This window comes from Lissotriton helveticus, chromosome 1_1, assembly GCF_964261635.1.
Source record: "Lissotriton helveticus chromosome 1_1, aLisHel1.1, whole genome shotgun sequence".
NCBI lineage: Eukaryota > Metazoa > Chordata > Amphibia > Caudata > Salamandridae > Lissotriton > Lissotriton helveticus.
The window spans coordinates 1,683,622,587-1,683,641,108 of record NC_136057.1 but is presented as its reverse complement, the minus strand read 5'-3'; the positions used below and the strand labels follow the sequence as shown (position 1 = coordinate 1,683,641,108).

At 47.6% G+C, this 18,522-nt stretch overlaps 1 protein-coding gene across 1 annotated transcript in view; it reads right to left on the bottom strand.

Moving 5' to 3' along the window:
- LRP1 (LDL receptor related protein 1) overlaps window positions 1-18,522 on the bottom strand; it is a 1,472,234-nt gene that overhangs the window by 987,131 nt on the left and 466,581 nt on the right. The window contains 3 exon segments of the mRNA XM_078688974.1: window positions 3,738-3,982; window positions 4,666-4,830; window positions 8,109-8,313. Coding sequence (XP_078545100.1) covers window positions 3,738-3,982; window positions 4,666-4,830; window positions 8,109-8,313 — 615 coding nt within the window.

The window sequence follows — 18,522 nt, the reverse complement described above, 5'->3', positions numbered from 1 at the left end:
TGTTTACTACACTACGCAACCTGTGCCAGCGTGCTAATAAACTCGTTTTCTAAGATCAGCCAGCTGTAGTTACAGCGCACTGCATGGTTTATGCGTGTCCACGGAAACAACCAGGTAACAGGTGAAGCTAGAAATGGGTCTTCCCCTTCCAAGCGCTATTTCATAACCATAAACCAGGAAAAATGTAATAAACCTTATGGATTTGCCATCCCAGAGAGAAACATACGACACATTGATTTTGTTTTGCAACCCATGAAGACATGGCAACCAACCCTAATCAGGCGGGAGGTTCCCGAAAAAGGGGCTTACAGTTACTCTTACCTCCCTCCTCCCTGCAGATTACTTCCAACATCCGATTACGTTCGCCTTGCTTTCGACTCTGAACAGCTTCAACAAGCATTTACAAATGTGAACGGGCACACGGGGGGAGGGGGCGGGGGGGGGGGCACAGACAGCGGGAGGGGGGCGGGCGAAGATAGCACAGTCAGCAAGCACGAACAAGGGGGGGTGGGCAGGACAGCAGCAAGAAGTCAGTGATATACACTTTATCGACCTTAGAAGAATGAAGGTTGGTGTTTTCCCACAGCTATTAAAACTCACCTACAAGTCCTATACATCAACATGTTGTAGTCCAAACAGGCAGGAGTGGTTGAATTACTGCATCACCCATGCCACGCTGCTGCGACCACTTGGCGTGCCACTTCTTTCACCCAACTACACTAGTACCCCATGACCTCAGCAATCCTCTTTCTGCATCCCATGCTGAAGACCCACCATCTCCTTCTCCCTCCCGTGCTTCATACGCACCAGTGAGCACCTCTCCTGTCATTGACCTCTCCTTCCACAGTGGGTGACCCCCCTCCCCGGGGCTCACCTGGACTGTCAGAGGCTTTCTGGGCCAGCACAGAGTGGCGGAGGAGGCCTCCCTGCGGGGCTCGGTGAGCCGGAGGAGCGCAGAGCCTCTGATAAAAGCGGCGGCCGGTGGCACGCGAAGGGCGCCCACACTACGGACACAGCACCAGAGGGCACGCGACGCCATGACTGCTCCCACAGTGCACCCCACGGAAGAGCAAGTCAAGGAGGGTAGACTGGCCGCGGAAACAATAGAGCTCGGGAGGCGTGTACAAAACAGGAGATAGAGCGTCTCCCAGACTAGAGCAACTACAGAGCGGTGAAATAGAGAGTCGCCTCAACGGCTAGAGCGTCTCCAGCAGAACCGAGCTGGTGGGATAGAGCGACTCCAATGTCAGTCACAACTGTCGTCCGCTTTCATCGCGCTCCTTGGCCGTTTACTGTGTAGGTCTGCACAGCCATGAACCTGATCGCTTAAAGTTTTGCAACTTCTTAAAAAAATAAAAACATTTCCGAAATTGTCAAGGCATCAATTCTTCTTGTAAATGGCCGTAACTGTATTATGTCCGTAAAAGAAACAAGAAGACAAATTCCACTGCCACTTTGCAAAGCCAGTCACGCCACACAGTCTTCCCGTCAGCGTGTTTGGGCGCGGGAACCTCAGAGGCTGCTCGTGTGTCCGGAAAGTTCTTCCGTGCCTTTGATCACTGTGCGGCCCTGACAGAGATGCCAGCCAGGCACTCTCATCGGCTGATAGGAGGGGGGGGGGGGGGCGGGAAAGCACACAGAGAGCGGGAAAGGGGCGGGGAGGCACACAAACAGCGGGAGGGGGCGGGGAGGCACACAAACAGCGGGAGGGGGGGGGCGGGAACGGCCAGCACTCACCTGGACCTGGACTTTCTCTGACGGAGATCGGCCGCACAATGACCAAACCAAACGGACTAAAAAAAAAAAATAAACCCCGCCCACGGCCTTGATGACGATGCGAAAAGGGTGGAGACGGAAAAAAATGCAGGAACGCCCACGAATCTGGTCCGGCCTTGACGGACAGATCTCTGTTCCAATGGCTAGCCTCCATTTATGGAGCTAGCCAATGGGACAGGGGGGCGTATTCCAGAGTCCTTACTGAAATCAAGAGATTTCTCCTGGAGGCGGAGCTTACGCTCCGTTCTCCAGCCGAAACCTAAAAAGTACTTGCACAGGAAGAGAAGCTCTCTCTGGGGTGTGGTCTGCTGAGGTGGAAGGTGCTGGGGCGTTTTGGTGGCCCCCAGAGGAGTCACCCTTGAGTGTGAAAAGGTGCTGGGGGAGCTGCTGGAGCAGCGCAGTCTCTCCCCCAGCACAAAGCTAAGCCCCACCCTAAGTTTCTTGAGGATTTAAAAAGAATAACCCCTCAACTCTCAGCGAAGATTGCATCATCTCCTAGGCTGGAACTTTTGTTCTACAGCTGGGGGTTCATTGAGAAGTGCATCAAAGATTGAAGGGCTGAGTTGGAGATGTCTCGAGAAGGGCATCCCCTGGAGGTGAAATGGCGTAATTGTACTGAAATGCATTTATTAATGGTTATTTCTTTTAGAGGGACTGATGTTCAATGTGAAGTACTGGTGTAAGGTGATGTCACAAGCAAAGTGGATTTAAGTGGCTAGACACTCCTGCTAGGGTGTCTGACGGTATTTACAACTTAATCCTGTGATCATCTGTGATGCCTTTAGGGGCTGTAATTGCAATGCATTTTTAATGATATCCAAATGTGCTGAGTACTGTCATTCTAAAGTGTGCGTAAACATGTAGTCTTGCTGCTGCGCTTAGGTGAAGACCCCAGACTGTTAGCCCTTAAGATGTAGAGGTGTATACTTTAGGGTCAGTAGGAGATGCTTGGTCAGGGTCATGTGTCACCAAGGCAGGTGTATCCCGGTTTAATGCTTGTTGAAGTAATGGGAGGGGGACGCCATTGGGATGGTGCCAGTGCGCAGGGCCCTCGCTCCAGGATAGGTTCAACTAATTGCATTGGGGGCAAGATGATGTGCATACATGGGAGGGGTGGTACTAGACCCCACCCCCCCCTGCTGGAGGGGTGGAGATGTTATGCAATGTCACAAAATAATTCCAACAGCTGATGTATATTTGTAAATTGGTGTATAGTATTGAGTGATGTGTGTGTTTAATAAATGTACTCTTACTTTTATAAAGCAAAGTACAGACTGGACAATCAATTATTGAGTGTTATTTTTGCGCACCTGCAAATGGCGATTACTAGCCCACACCACCTCCCTTGAGTAAGCCTCAGACTGCTCTGCAACGCTACCCTCTGAGAGTCAGGCGCTGCCCTAGGGTGTTTGGTTCCCAGTGAAGGACAAATGTGTCATGTTATTTGTGCAGGCCTCACAGATGCTGCCTCGTTTTCCAACAAGTTCACTGTGGGTGAGTCCCAGATTATGAGGCTCCCCCACAGTAAAAGCTCAACAATTAGGTGCTCAAAAAAGCGAAAAATCCGGGCGGCTCAGTGTCAGAACCACCTGTTAACACATACAAAGTGATGAAAACTTGTGTCTAAAGCACATAGTGCATGGACAGATAACCCTCCTAACCAAACACAGAAAGGACACTTTTAACAACTTTGAGAACACAGGAAGGGCATGATGCACACAAAAAACGTAAGTATGGTCCACATAATACTCCAATGAGCCATTAATCACACAGTTGGAATACACAAGCCCCGACGCATGCACAAAGAGGACAACTGCGAATCAGGAAACGCTCAAAGAGGGAACATTCGCAGGGCACAAACAATAGGAAAACAAATTCAAATTAGACTCAGTGAACTTGCATACGCACACATACAGCCTCAGGCTGAGTGCAGATAAATGACCTCAGTACAAGCGCCTTACCAGACGGCTGCCTCGACGGATGGTACACTTGTAGATCAAAGGGTTGGGTGTTGGTGCGCTGCACTACCGTCACTTTATGGCCGGTCCACTTATTGGCTTTGGCCAGTGTGTTGGTTCTCCAGTCAGTCCAATACACCTCACCGCCGTAAAGTGTTACAGCAAAAGGGTGGGACAGGTATTCGTGTCCACGGAGTACTTCAATGTGCCCCGAGCCGTCATACAATGCCGAATAGATGGCATCAGACCTAAAATTAGAAATGGATACGGGATGGGGACAACAAAGGGTTATACACATTTTCAGGTTTTTTTTCTCCTTCACAGCACAGGATACCAAAACACACAAGGCTGCTCCTTTCCATTTCTCTAAAAGGTTACCAACCAAGCCAGACATCTAACACACATGGATAAACAAGAACATGCAGGAAACCCATCGGGGACAGTACTAGAAATGCAGTAATAGGTCAAGAGCTAACTCACTAAGATAAATGCAAAGTTAGTCACTTCTCAGTATATTAAAGAAAATGCACAGAGCCAGGCATCTCGTCTGATATGAAGGAGATAACAAAAAAATTTCAGTTACTATCTAACATTTATGGGTATAGAAAGACAGAGGCCTTCTACTCTTTAAGGATGTAGATGCAAAGCCATTCAAAAGTCATTAAGATGAAGTATGTAATTTAGGTCAACTTCTAACATTCGGATGATCAGAATATTGCAGGCCAGCCTCTTCTCTATGTTTCCCAGTCATCTGCCCATTCGCATCACATTGACGGTTTACTGATAATAAAATTGATCAAGGCTGATCATTTTATGGGACCTAGGTCTTCTAAAACTGCGTTCAAGATGTATGTCTACCTGCCTCCTTGCTATGTTTAAGGCTGTGGGTATTTCCCCCCCATCCAAGGTTCTAGTGTGACCGCAGCCTTACCTTGCATCGATCCAGAGGATTCTCCGCTCCAGATAGTCCACCGTTAAGCCATTGGGCCATCCGCCTGACCCAGTCTCCTTGTGAATTGTGCGACGTCCCTCACCACTCATGGAAGCAGCTTCAATGCGGGGCAAGCTGGCATCCCAGTCTGTCCAGAAAAGGATTCTAGAAAGAAGGCAGGCAGGAAAGTTTAGGATACCCTAATTATGAGTCACACCCTACTTCATGGGCAACTTACCCGAAAATGACTAGACAATAATAAAGTACTACCTTCCATTCCATGGTGTTCACTGCATCAGATTCCACTGCCTTGTTCAGGTTGTCGGACTTATATGAGGCCAAACCCACCCATTGTCACCTGTGCCTCCTCCAAGTGATCTGCCATCACCGCCTACAAATCTCTGGGGCACCCACCAAAGGAAGCTCTGCTGTCTTCCTGAGAATCCACATTTCTCTAACCACTTCAAGGCTGCTCTCCCTACTTTTTGTGACAGTCCACACTGGTAGTCACAGTGGCTGTTTCATCTTTTGTTGACTGGTATTATGATTTTCTAAAGCATTGCACAACCCTGACTGGCCCCAATGGCTACCCTGCTGCACAAGCACATAGAGGTGGCACAACAGGACACTGCAGCTGGCCTTTCTATCATAGTTGGGGACAACCCTTTCTACGGAGGAAATTATAATGCAGTGATCTGCCATGTTAGGTGAGGAAGATGAACTACAAGTGTGGACGGGTAGCAGGTCCCTGACCTGGAAGGCAAGTTCCAGCAGCCCTAAGTCTGCATGGAGATCATCTGCAAGAAGTAAGCTGCTCAAGAGCTGTGTGTGGCTAAGAGCCCAGAAGGTAAGACCTAAACATAAAGGCATCTGATTTACAACGTGATTGGGGTCCTGCAGGAGACATTTCAGGATTGCAGGAGTGTTGGTGAGCCTGAACCAACTTGGCCCACTCTGCACTATCCCTGACTTTGTCCAAGCCCACATCGATCACCTTCCAGCTATGGAGGGACAGACTGTTTTTCCGCTCCACCCTAGGCCTTTAAGTAGTGACCTATTCACAGAGTGATTGTCCAGAATGTTAAACCATCTAATCCATTTCTTTAGCCCTAACACTTCTAAAGAGATTATAAGAGAAATATGCAAAGACCAAATTGGTGCTGGGAACCAGGGGAATGCTGGGAATGAAGGAAACCAATCTGGATCCAGGATCGGGTAGGCTCAGTGTAATTTGCCAACATTAGAACATAGTCAACTGCGTCAGCGTTCTGCCTACTTGTGTCCTGAGAAGCAACCTATTGGAGGTGAGGGAGGGCTCATACTTTCCAGCTGGGGCCAACACACATTCCTTAATTAAAAAGACTAAACTACCAGCCCTCACATCGAATGGAATTGGACTGACCATACCAATCCCTCAGTAGATTTGATCAGTCTATAAAGACCGCTTGTGCTATCCGACCCATGCTTCGAACAATAATTTGGCCAGACCAAGCCTATCAAGCCGCACCCAGGTCAAGTCTCATCCTAGCTGGACAATACCTTGAGCTTCAACACCTTAATGCTAATGTCACTGAAGGAAGAAAGGCATTAAACTAGTCACTTCACAACTGCTTAGGATAAACGATAACCGGGAGGATGATTAATGAGTTTTTGAAACTCTGCATATAAGAGATTAGCATGCATTGTAAGGCCAGATATACCGGTCTATATGAGTGATTATATCTTTAACCCTTTCTATAGCATTTAGAAGATGAGAATACAAAGCAATTGAGAGAAAAATAATAAGATTCTATACTTATGCCTTGGAGTTTGCATTCAGCTCCTTGATGAAAGATCATAACTCTATGAGCTAGATAGCTAGGATTATAATGTGTGACCTACAGGTAATACAAAGATTCCTGCAGCAAAAGCAGTAACCCACTAAGCTGGCTACATAAAATACAACTCTGTGACCTGCATGTGACACATTGTGCTTTGCAGCAGTCACCCTACCCATCTATGCTATTTTATGACGAGTCAAACCTGTGAATAGCCAACACATACAATTCTCCAGCAAAAGCATTAACCACCCTAGTTATCTTACTGGTTGTACATCCTGGGAATTTCGGGATACCCAAAGATTGCTACTGCAGATACATTACCTCCTAAGATACTTTTAAAATGCAGTATATCCATGACCAATTAACCCAGAACAGATTTACTATCACATCATTGTTGCCAATTTTTGACAGCGAAAGATTTAAAAAAATTATTGTGTACATTGATCGTCAGACTCCGCTTCTCATGACTCCACCTCTCGCGACTCCATTCCCTTTCTGCTGCTACCCCTGGAAGCCCAATTTAAGGGATGTCAAAGTAACTTTTCTCCAGCACTGAACCAAGGGCTGTCCTGGGTCCTACGAGTGCTTCTGCCAATTTAAAATTTCAGTTGTGATCAGACATTTGTGAGATAACATCCTGTAAATTTTGCTACCACCAGGGAACCTATTTTGGGCACACACTGTCCTGCAGTTAGCACTCGGGAGGCCAGTGGAAGCAGTTACTGGTAAGTCAGTCAACTGTTGTCTGGTGACAACCCTCTCCACTAGAAATGGACACAACTTCCCTACCTCCATTAGATGTTAAAACATCTACAAAGGTTTACTTCAATCTGAAACGTTTACACAGTTCACATGAGATCTCCCCAATTGCCTAAGCACTCAACCCATTGGAATTGGCCAACAATACCAAGCACAACTTTGTAATCTGACCAATCAAGCCCTGTAATGGATGAGAGTAACCACAGCATGCCCCTTATGGAATCTAGTGAGTCTTAAAGTCTAAGAAGTTCCCTGTTAATCTTGACCTAATCTACCAGCCCTCACATGGGATTGGACTGATCATACCAAGCCCTCCTTACATCAGTCAATGAGGCCCACCTTTGGGATCCAATCTATGCTTCAATTTCCATCGGACCAGGCCAAGTCACACCCAGTCTACATTACTAACCATAGAGATGTTTACTGCCTTAACTGATTGGCAATGTTCTGCACAATCCTCTTTGCTGCACTATTTTTTTTAACAATGTGTTTTGCAATTTCTTTAATTTCACAGCCACAGCATACATGGTAAAGAAGACATCGGGGTGTATGGGAGGAGAGAGTTTTGTGAGTGCATGTGTGGGATGCGAGTATGTGAGTATGTGTCTTTTAATATCAACGGTCTTAAATATGTAAACTTCCACTGGAAACATGGAGGAATCTTACTACTCACACAGACCACAACATCTCCTACCAGACCTTCTACGTGAATAAAATATCAATGATTCATGGCTCAGCCAAAAACCTACGAAACTGCCGATTGGTAACTGTGCCTCAGCTTTGCCTACGACCAACCAATGGGGAACCAGGGTGATGACTTCCCCCTCCCAAGCCTAGGATGCAATGAAAGAAGTCTGTACAAACCCATCTCGTGGATCTAGAGCAATGGCTCTGGGGTGCTCGATGTCACCGGCCAGCAGTGTTGTTCGCATCGTACCATCCAACTTGGCCACCTCAATCTGATCCAGGTTACTTTCCACCCAGTAAATGTTCCCTGCAATCCAGTCCACGGCAAGCCCCTCTGGTGTCGCCAGCCCATATTGGATGACCACTTCAAAACTGGTGAGGGCTGAAAAGAGAAAAACATTCTGTAAGGAAATGCCTCTTTTTGAATGGCCACCCCCAAGTTTTTCGACTGATGCTGCTGGTTTTTTGACCCTGAGAGTGCACTGATGAATACTAATCAGACCTCATTGCCCTGACCCTAAAAGTGTATGTCAAATTAGCTGTACCCAATTGGAAATGGCTAACTTACCTGCAAGTTCCTAGTAAAGGGTACACAGGGCATGTTAGTTAGAGGGGTACACCACGGCTTGCAGCACAGAGAGCCACTGGGGAGGTCTTCCAAGAAAAGCAAGAGGGGGGTGGGGGGAGAGATTCATGGCTTGGCACCAGTTGTGGGTTTAGCCTCTTGGGATGGCTGTTAGGAGGATTGCCCTCTAGACTGCCTTCGCTGCTGCTGATGGGAAGGTCTTTGCTATTGTGTTTGCTGGCAACCTTGATACAAATGAGGGGTTTAAACCCTCAGAGGGTGAACCGGCACTGGTAGGGCCTGAATTAACACTTTTTAAGGCTGTCGGCCTAGAAAGGCCAAAAGAACAGAGTCCCCATATCTGATTTAATGCAAGCTATCTATTCACCTGTGTGGCTGTTGAAGAGGGTAGAATGTGAAAAAGGAAGACTGAGAAACCTTTGTTGAGACTGATTTGAGAAATGTAAGGTGGAGCCAAGAATGCCTTCTCAAGGCTATCCTATGACATTATTTATTTTACTCAGAATGGTAATACCTTTCCCATCCCGGACGGTCCATACTATAAATGACTAAGTAGTGTTGTCATTTTTGTAGTTGGTCCAACCTGATGAGGTTACCAGATATAAACAGCTCTAGCTATTTTTTGTGACTGTAACAAGGCGGTATTAGCGCCTTCGTTCTCACTAGCTTTTATGCTCTATAGAGTGTCGAGTTAGAGAATTTACGTCGGCACATATTTCTCCTGAACCACATAAAACTCACTTGTGACGTCATTTGGTAGTTTTATTGTAGACACGAGGTGAGAGACATCACTTAGTTGTAGACGGCCAAACCGTGTGTGTTGAGGAAAATATTCGAACGTGTTTAGAGGCATATGTTTTGTTATAAACAATCAGGTTGGGCATCTCTGATCATACGCCCCCGCAATGGACCGTACTACAGATGACTGGGACATGACGTCATTCTGTAGTTCGGGGAGTATCGCGAGAGGACGCGTTCTGAGAAGCGTCCGAGATATCGGCATTTTTGCTGTTTCCCGCACTAATCAAGAGCTTTCCTTTTGTGTGGGCATACTACATGTGGCATCAGGTAGGGTCTGCCCATCTTATTACATTCCTTCAACAAACGAGGGCCTCGCTATGTAACCCTCAATGATTGGCAGATTGGTATTTTTCCTGGCCATTCTTAAAGGGTGTACCTGTCCTGTTCGTTGCTTCCCCCTGACTGGGTACCGGTCAGAGGCAACGACGGACAGGTAAGCAACCCACAAGTTTCCCTAAAGGTTTTTTGGCTGGCCCTGCTGCTCATAATTATGGTTTACAGCAGGTATATGTGAGAAGTTGGCCTGATATATGATATTCACTAGTTCTAGTGACCACCTTGTATCAGTCAAAACAACCCTTATGGTTATTAGTTGTAAGTCAACCTTATAGACCAGCTATTCTAGTGGTAACATGGACGAAGCAGTCTTAGGCTAAACTCTTTTGGCATGTGAAGCCAGCTATTTTACCACATATAACCCCTTGAATACCAGATGAAAGGACACCACACTGGTTGTTATGAAAATAAACAGTATATTTATTTATAACAAACACCTCTAAACTCTTTATGAGGTCAGAGGGCTAAGCACATGACAATCTCTTAGGAAAAATACGACAAGTTGCACAAAATTACAATGGTGCCCTAGGGGCACGACAAACCACATACTAAGTAAATGGTATAAGGAAGTCGATAGAAGGAATGGAGCTGTCCAGAGGCTGGAGTTTCGCTAGGACTACGCCATCTTCACCTTAGGTAAGTAATAGGAGGCCCACGGGACGCGTGTGCAGAGTGTGAACTCACACGCGAGATGCGTAACAACGTCTATGGACAGTACAGTTCAAGTTAAAGGTGAGTACGGACAATCCTGACTAGTTAGGACTAAAACGACTGTGGATCTAGACACTAGGACAGTTAAACTACCCTTGAGCACCGAAATGCTCTCGTTACCTCACCCACGGGCTGCGGGTGCATAGGTGTCAAAGTGTGTCGGGTTCTCGCGTTGAAGTCTATGGAGCCTGGAAGAAAAGATGCTGCAGGCGACCAGGAGGAAGATGTCCGGTGCGATTCAAGGGTGGATCGGTGAAGAAGAGGACCTGAAAGCAGAGGGGACAGTGTTCAAAGTCACTAGCCAGTGACCGGTGTGGAACCAGGAAGGAACCAGATGCTGTTGTCGCGATCAGGTGAAGAGTGGACGCTTGTATCTGCAGCCACGTGGACCAGGAGGTGTCTTCGACGACCAGGATGGAGGCACGAGCAGTCCCACGCAGGCTCTCGCTGTCGGCTGTGTTGGATCCGGAATCGTCGTCAACAGGCCTTGGCAAAGGCAACCCACGCGGTGAGTGGAAACGGCGTCTAGAGTGGACCAGGAGGGCCCAGGGTGCTCCTCTTTTGGAAGGGAGCAAGGGCCAGTCTGGAGCAACCAGACCAGCAGTGAAGATTTCAAGGTTCGTCGTCAAGGAGGTCACTAGCCAGCCGGCAAGTGACCAGACAACGCGTCGAGCAGCAAACAGGCAGAAGGGCCCCACGCAGATCTCGTGGATGCTGGATGGCTGGTCTTCGGTGCAGGAGCTGCTCGGGGCTGGGGCTTCTCAGTCCCCAAAGCACTTGGTCGAGTTTACCTCGGGAGTCGTGCTGGAAGCAAAGTGCAGTTTCTTTCAAGATGGCCGGTCCCACGTGTCTCGTCGCACCCACGGATCTCAGGTGTGCTGCAGATGCGAGTTGAGGTCGGAGAGGTCTGGGAATCCGGGTCTCGTCGGGCTCTGAAGTCTGGATCCTCGAGGGAAGACGACAAAGTGAAGCCGCTGGACGCTTGATGGTGCCTGCAGTTGCAGGGTGGACACTCCTTGCCCACAAGGGAGATTCTTCAATCTTCTGTGGAGCAGAACGTCGAAGTCCAGAGTTTCTTCTTGTAAGTTGTTCAGGATAATCTAATTTGGAATGGGACCAGCTCTTACCTTTATTCTCCTAAAGGGGGCTGCACTACTGACTAGGTCCCTCCCCTGGGTGGGACCAGGAAGGGGGGTGGTTACACCCCCTATCCTTTGTCCGGTTTCGCGCCAGAGCAGGGGCAGGGATGCCCCAGAAACTGGTTTGAACCGGAGTATGCACAGGACACCTTGTGTGCCCCAGGCATGTCTCTTTCCTTTCAGGCCTGTCCTATCCAATACACAAAATCCTGTCTGGGGTGGTGCTAGCACCTCCCAAGGCAGGAAACCCTTTGTCCAAGCCTCCCTCGCTGGAAGGACTCCCAGCAGCAGGAGGGCAGACTTGTGTCTGTGGTGGCAGCATCCATTTTGTGATGCCAAGGCTCGAGTTAACTTTAACCGGGGTTCACAGTTACGTACATGTCGTGCACCTCTAGAAGGGTGGAATGCTACCCCGTCGCCAGAATTAGCGAGGGGGTAGTATTCCAATTCGTACGACACCTTACTCGACATGTTTTGATAATGCTATACCAAAGTTAGCATTTAACCACGAGGATTATAATGCACTTAAGAGTATATGGTATAGCGTTATCATGGAACAGCTATTAGGACTTGGTTCCGCAAGCTGCAGACGGGCTCAGCTCATGCCAGAGCACCATCTCACATAATTCCAAGCACTCTGCCTTCAGGATTGATAAGGCCTGCCAATGGAGTGACTGATAGGAATATATGTGTCCATTTTAGGGTTAGATATAGGTATACTATATCTACAGCAAAGGGTGATTACACCACATTGCCCCAGCTGTCGTGCAGCCAGTTGTGTCTGTTTAGATGGCCAGCCAGGGGTGGCATAATACATGCTTCAGCCCCTGGTAGGCCCTGGGTACACCTATGCCCTGGATACCTATGGTACACTGTACAGGGACTGATAAGGTGGCCCAGTACCAATTGGTAAATGCACCTAAGGTACATGGTTGTCAATTTAGAGAGAGAACAGCTAGGCTGTGGGTCTGATTAGCGGGCCCACAGCCAGGGAAAGTCGTAAACCAGTGAAGCAAAAAGCAAAAATCTGGGGTGACCATAGGATTGCAGACCCAACTCTCCAACATAACCCCCCCCCCCCAAACTTAGGGACATTAAACTAACCTTGACCAGCTGAGTCTTCCTGTTTTAAGTGGAAATACCTGGAGAGCATCTGCATTGCCATGGTCAGTCCCTGGTCTGTGCTCCACTGTAAAGTCCATCCCCTGTAGGGAAATGGACCACCTAAGAAGTTTGGGGTTTTCACCCTTCATCTGATTTAGCCATAAGAGGGGCTTATGGTCGGTCTGAATCTTGAAGTGAGTCCCAAACAAGTAGGGCCTCAACTTCTTTAGGGCCCAAACCACAGCAAAGGCCTCCCTCTCTATAGCCGACCAACGTTTCTCTCTAGGGGTCAGCCTTCTGCTTATAAAAGCAATGGGCTGGTCATGACCATCAATATTCAGTTGAGATCGAACAGCTCCCACACCCAACTCAGATGCATCTGTTTGGACAATGAAGGTTTTGGAGTAGTCGGGACTCTTGAGAATAGGTGCAGTACACCTGGCCTGCCATAGGTCATCAAATGCCTTTTGACAGCTAACTGTCCACTGAACTTTCTTTGGCATTTTCTTGCTTGTCAGGTCATTAAGTGGTGTCACAAAGGACCCAAAATTTTTGACAAACTTCCTATAGCAACCAGACAGACCAAAGAAAGCTCTGACCTGTGTCTGGGTGGTTGGAGGAGCCCAGTCCTTTATGGCCTGTATCTTGCTCTCCAATGGTTGAACCTAGCCTCCATTGAACCTGGCCTCCACCTACAAGGTGGCCCAGGTACACAACCTGACTCTGCCCTATCTGGCACTTAGTAGCCTTGATAGTGAGGCCTGCCTTTTGCAGGGCCTCTAAAACGTTCCTCAGGTGGATCAGGTGATCCTCCCAGGTGGAGCTGAAGACAGCAATATCATCTAGATATGCAGCACAAAAGTGCAGCACTTGGTTCACCAACCTTTGAAAAGTGGCAGGTGCATTTTTCAAACCAAAGGGCATCACCAGAAACTGGTAATGACCTCCTGGGGTAGAAAATGCTGTTTTGGCCTTGGCATCCTCAGCTAACCTGATTTGCCAATAACCAGCTGTCAGGTCAAATGTACTCAAGAACTTGGCAGAAGCCAATTTGTCCATGAGTTCATCTGCTCTTGGTATTGGTTGGGCATCTGTCTTAGTGACAGCATTGAGACCCCTGTAGTCTACACAAAACCTCATCGCTATCTTACCATCCTGGGTGTGAGGCTTTGGCACTAGAACTACAGGACTAGCCCAAGGGCTCTCTGAGGGTTCAATGACTCCCAATTCCAACATCTTTTGTACTTCCTTCTTTATGCAGTCCCTGACGTGGTCAGGTTGTCTGTAGAATTTACTCTTTATAGGCAGACTTGTCACCAGTGTCCACCTCATGGGTGCACCAGTTTGTCTGACTGGGGGTCAGAGAAAACATTTGTCTAAAGGATTGAAGAACCTGTCTACAATCCTCTTGTTGATTCTCAGAGAGGCTGTCAGAAAAGACTACACCATCTACTGACCCATCATCAGGGTTCTGAGTGTGCAGGTCTGGGAGAGGGTCACTCTCTTCCTCCTGCCCCTCATCTGTGGCCATGGGCAAGCTCATGTCCTCCCTGTCAACAAATGCTTTGAGCCTGTTCACATGAAGTACTCTGTGAGGGCTCCTAGGAGTTCCAAGGTCCACCAGGTAGGTGACCTCTCCCTTTTGCTCAATGATGGTATGGGGTCCAGACCATTTGTCTTGGAGAGCTGCTGGGGCCACTGGCTCCAACACCCACACTTTCTGTCCTGCATGATAAACAATTAGGACAGCCTTTTGGTCATGCCAAGCTTTTTGAAGTTCTTGGCTGGCCTCAAGGTTTTTGGATGCCTTCTCCATGTACTCTGCCATCCTGGAGCGGAGACCAAGTACATAGTCCACTATGTCAACTTTAGGCTTTTTGAGAGGTAACTCCCATCCTTCCTTCACAAGACAAAGGGGTCCTCTTACAGGATGCCCAAACAGAAGCTCAAAAGGGCTGTAACCAACCCCCTTCTGTGGGACCTCTCTGTAAGCGAACAGAAGGCAGGGTAAAAGGATGTCCCATCTTCGCCTAAGCTTGTCTGGTAACCCTTTTATCATCCCTTTGAGGATCTTGTTGAATCTTTCAACAAGCCCATTGCACTGTGGGTGATAGGGTGTGGTAAATTTGTAATTTACACCACACTCCTTCCACATTGCAGTGAAGTATCCTGACATGAAGTTTGCACCTCTGTCAGAGACAACCTTCTTAGGAAACCCCACTCTAGTGAAAACTGCAAGTAGGGCCCTGGCCACAACAGGAGCTGTAGTGGTCCTAAGGGGAATAGCTTCTGGGTGCCTGGTGGCATGATCCACTATCACCAGTATAAATATGTGCCCAGATGCTGTTGGGGGGGTCCATTGGTCCAACAATGTCTATCCCCACTCTCTCAAAGGGCACCCCCACCACAGGTAGCGGTATAAGGGGGGCCTTTGTGGTGCCACCTGATTTGCCACTGGCTTGGCAGGTGACACATGAGCGACAAAACTCTTTAGTTTCCTCAGACATACGAGGCCAGTGAAAGTGTGGGGCAAGCCTGTCCCAAGTCTTGTTCTGGCCTAAGTGAACTGCAAGGAGAATTTCATGGGCTAAGGTGAGAAGGAAACCTCTAAGAGACAAGGGGATGACCAGCCTCCTGGTAGCACCAGGCTTGGGGTCTCTTGCCTCAGAGTATAGGATCCTTCATCCCAATATACCTTATGGGCACCTGTTTATTTATTTATTTATTTATTTTATTTTAGAGGTTTTATATAGCGCTGGCTGGACCCGGGGGTATCAGAGCGCTTTACATTTTAGAGACAAGAAAGGTAAATAAACAGGGGAAATACATAGCATCAATGTAAATAAACAACATAAAAGGCTCCGTCTGACAGATTTCAAAAAGATAAATATGGGAAATAAGCACAACAAAATGTGTAAGATGTGATAAGCATGTGTAAGATGTGTGTAGCATTCCCTGCAGCCTCAGCAGCAGCCTGTTGTCTGAGGGTTTCAAGAGAGGAACAGTCTAACTGGGCCTGCCTCAAGTCTGCCCTGGAAGGTCCCCCTGTCCCAAGAAACTCAACCTGTTCAGGTTCAAGCTCTCTAGGACAGTTCCTTCTGGGGTCTTTGGGTCAGCCTCCTGAGAGGGCTGATCCTCAACCTGAGGCAGGGGGGAAGGCTCAGCCTTACCCCTACTGCTCTTCCTCTTGGGCAGTGTCTGGTCCATTCTTCCAGGATCCAGCACTTGTTCAGCTGGGCATTTCTTGGCCTGTGACCTGGTCACAGCAAGGACATGTGAGGAGAGACCTAGCATTTCTACAGGAGTCCTGTACTCCACATCTGATCACAGTGAGGATTCCAAATCATTGCCCAAAAGACAATCTACTGGGAGGTCTGAACTAACTACAACCCTTTTGAGGCCAGTTACCCCTCCCAAGGAGAAATTAACAACTGCCATACTGTGATTGGTAGTGACATTGCTAGCATTGGTCACTAGGTATTCTGAACCTAGCATGATCTGGTCAGGGTCCACAATTGTTGGTGTCACCATAGTGACACTGGCACATGTGTCCCTGTAGGCCTGAGCCATCTTTCCATTTATCAAAGGCGTTTGTCTGTATTTGCCTAGAGTACTAGGACTTACAGTAGGGGTCATATCCATGTCCCCAGTACAAACAATAACTGCCTGAGTAGGTATTCTGACTAGGTCAGAACCCACCTCAGTTCCCAGGGTTAACCCAACTATAGCCTTGGGAGGTACACTACCACTACTAACTGTACTAGGGGGTGCAGGTGTCTTAGGGACAGTAGTGGTAGGAGTTTGGTCTTTCTTGGTGCACTCACTAAACCAGTGAGTCTTACTTTTACAGTATTGGCACCATGGTTTCTTAGGACCATCATTCTTCTTTTGAGAATTTTGGGAACCACCCTCCTTAGGTTGTTGGGGCCCTGTTGAAGACTTCTGGTCATTTTGCTTATTCTCAGTATTACCCTTCGTGTCTGCTTTCTTTTGGCTACCACCTTGGTTCTGGTTCTGCTGCTTAACCCTGGTTCTGGACCCATCTGTCTGCCTTCTTTCCCAATTCTTGGGGAGAGGTCAGATCTGAGTCAATCAGGTGCTGATGCAACATCTGGTTCTGACAATTATTTAAGATTTGCTCTCTCATAATTAGATTATACAATCCTGTGTAATCAGTAACTTTACTTCCCAGTAACCAGCCCTCCAAAGCCTTAGTGGAACAATCAACAAAGTCAGTCCAATGCTGAGCCGGAGTTTTCTGGGTCTCTCTGAACATTAACCTGTACTGTTCAGTTGTTAAGCCAAACCCATCAATCAGTGCATTTTTCAGGACTTGGTAATCATTAGCATCCTCATCTCTAACAGCGAGGAGCTTGTCTCTTCCCTTACCTTCAAAGGAAAGCCACAATATAGCTGCCCACCGACTCTGGGGTACCTGCTGTACTTTGCAGGCCCTCTCCAGATCAGTTATCCACTTGTGGATATCATCTCCTGCTTTATAGGAGGGCACTAATTTACTCAGGTTTCTAGAATCAAAACCCCTTTCTTTATCCCTAGGGATATTGCTGCCACCAGTGGGGACTACCCCACTCAACTGTTGCTCTCTAGCAAAGGCAAGCTTCTCTTTGGCAAGGGCAAGTTCTTCCCTCTGGATCCTCAGATTAGCTTCCCTCATCTTTGCTTCATGCTCTCTCCTTTGAGGGGAAGTCATTCTCCTCTGAGCAGATGCATGAGAGTGCACAGATCTATTGGAGTCCCTAGAATGAGATCTATCTCTTCTAACCCCAAAGTTAGGCCTGCTTAAGGACAGCACTGGGGGCCCCTAGTACTATCTATATGTAGGTCTAAGTTGGTCCTGGTGAGTCTGCTGACTACTACTACAGGACTTATGTCTGCCTCATCCCCAGATGATTCCTCCTCTTCCTCCTCCTCAGCTACATTCTCTGTTTCAGGGAGGTCTGAATCTCCAAGAGTACCTTCTAAGGGGGGCATGCTCCTATCTGGATTAGAGGGGTCTGTGTTAGCAGCCCTTCTTGCATCATATGTCTCTAAGAGACCTAACAGAAAAGGAGTGGTAGGGTTAGAACCCTGTTTCAATTTCCTGGAGGTACACAATTGTCTCATCTCCTGGAAACTGAGAGCTGCATATCTGGAAAGGACCTGTGAAGGGTCACTAACCTCTAGGCGAGTCACTGAAGTCTCTCCATGGGTAGACATGCTTTATAGTGAGGTGTAAGTGATGCACCTACCTACACTATGGGTTTTCCTACTGATCCCTTGCTAAGAGATGTAGTCAGGGTGTGCTAGGCCCTTTCTACTACAACAGCTGGTTCAGTAGAACTCAAGAATATTTCTAAGCTTGTTATATGTACCTATAGTACCTTATGTGATCTTTCAACTGATAGTTCAAGATTATATTTGGTAAAAACAACAGCAAGCTCAAATCTCAACCGCTGCACACCAATGTGAGAAGTTGGCCTGATATATGATGTTCACTAGTTCTAGTGACCACCTTGTATCAGTCCAAACAACCCTTATGGTGATTGGTTGTAAGTCAACCTTATAGACCAGCTATCCTAGTGGTAACATGGACGAAGCAGTCTTAGGCTAAACTCTTTTGGCATGTGAAGCCAGCTGTTTTACCACATATAACCCTTTGAATACCAGATGAAAGGACACCACACAGGTTGTTATGAAAATAAACAGTATATTTATTTATAACAAACAACTCTGAACTCTTTATGAGGTCAGAGGGCTAAGCACATGACAATCTCTTAGGAAAAATACGACAAGTTGCACAAAATTACAATGGTGCCCTAGGGACACGACAAACCATATACTAAGTAAATGGTATAAGGAAGTCGATAGAAGGAATGGAGCTGTCCAGAGGCTGGAGGTTCGCTAGGACTACGCT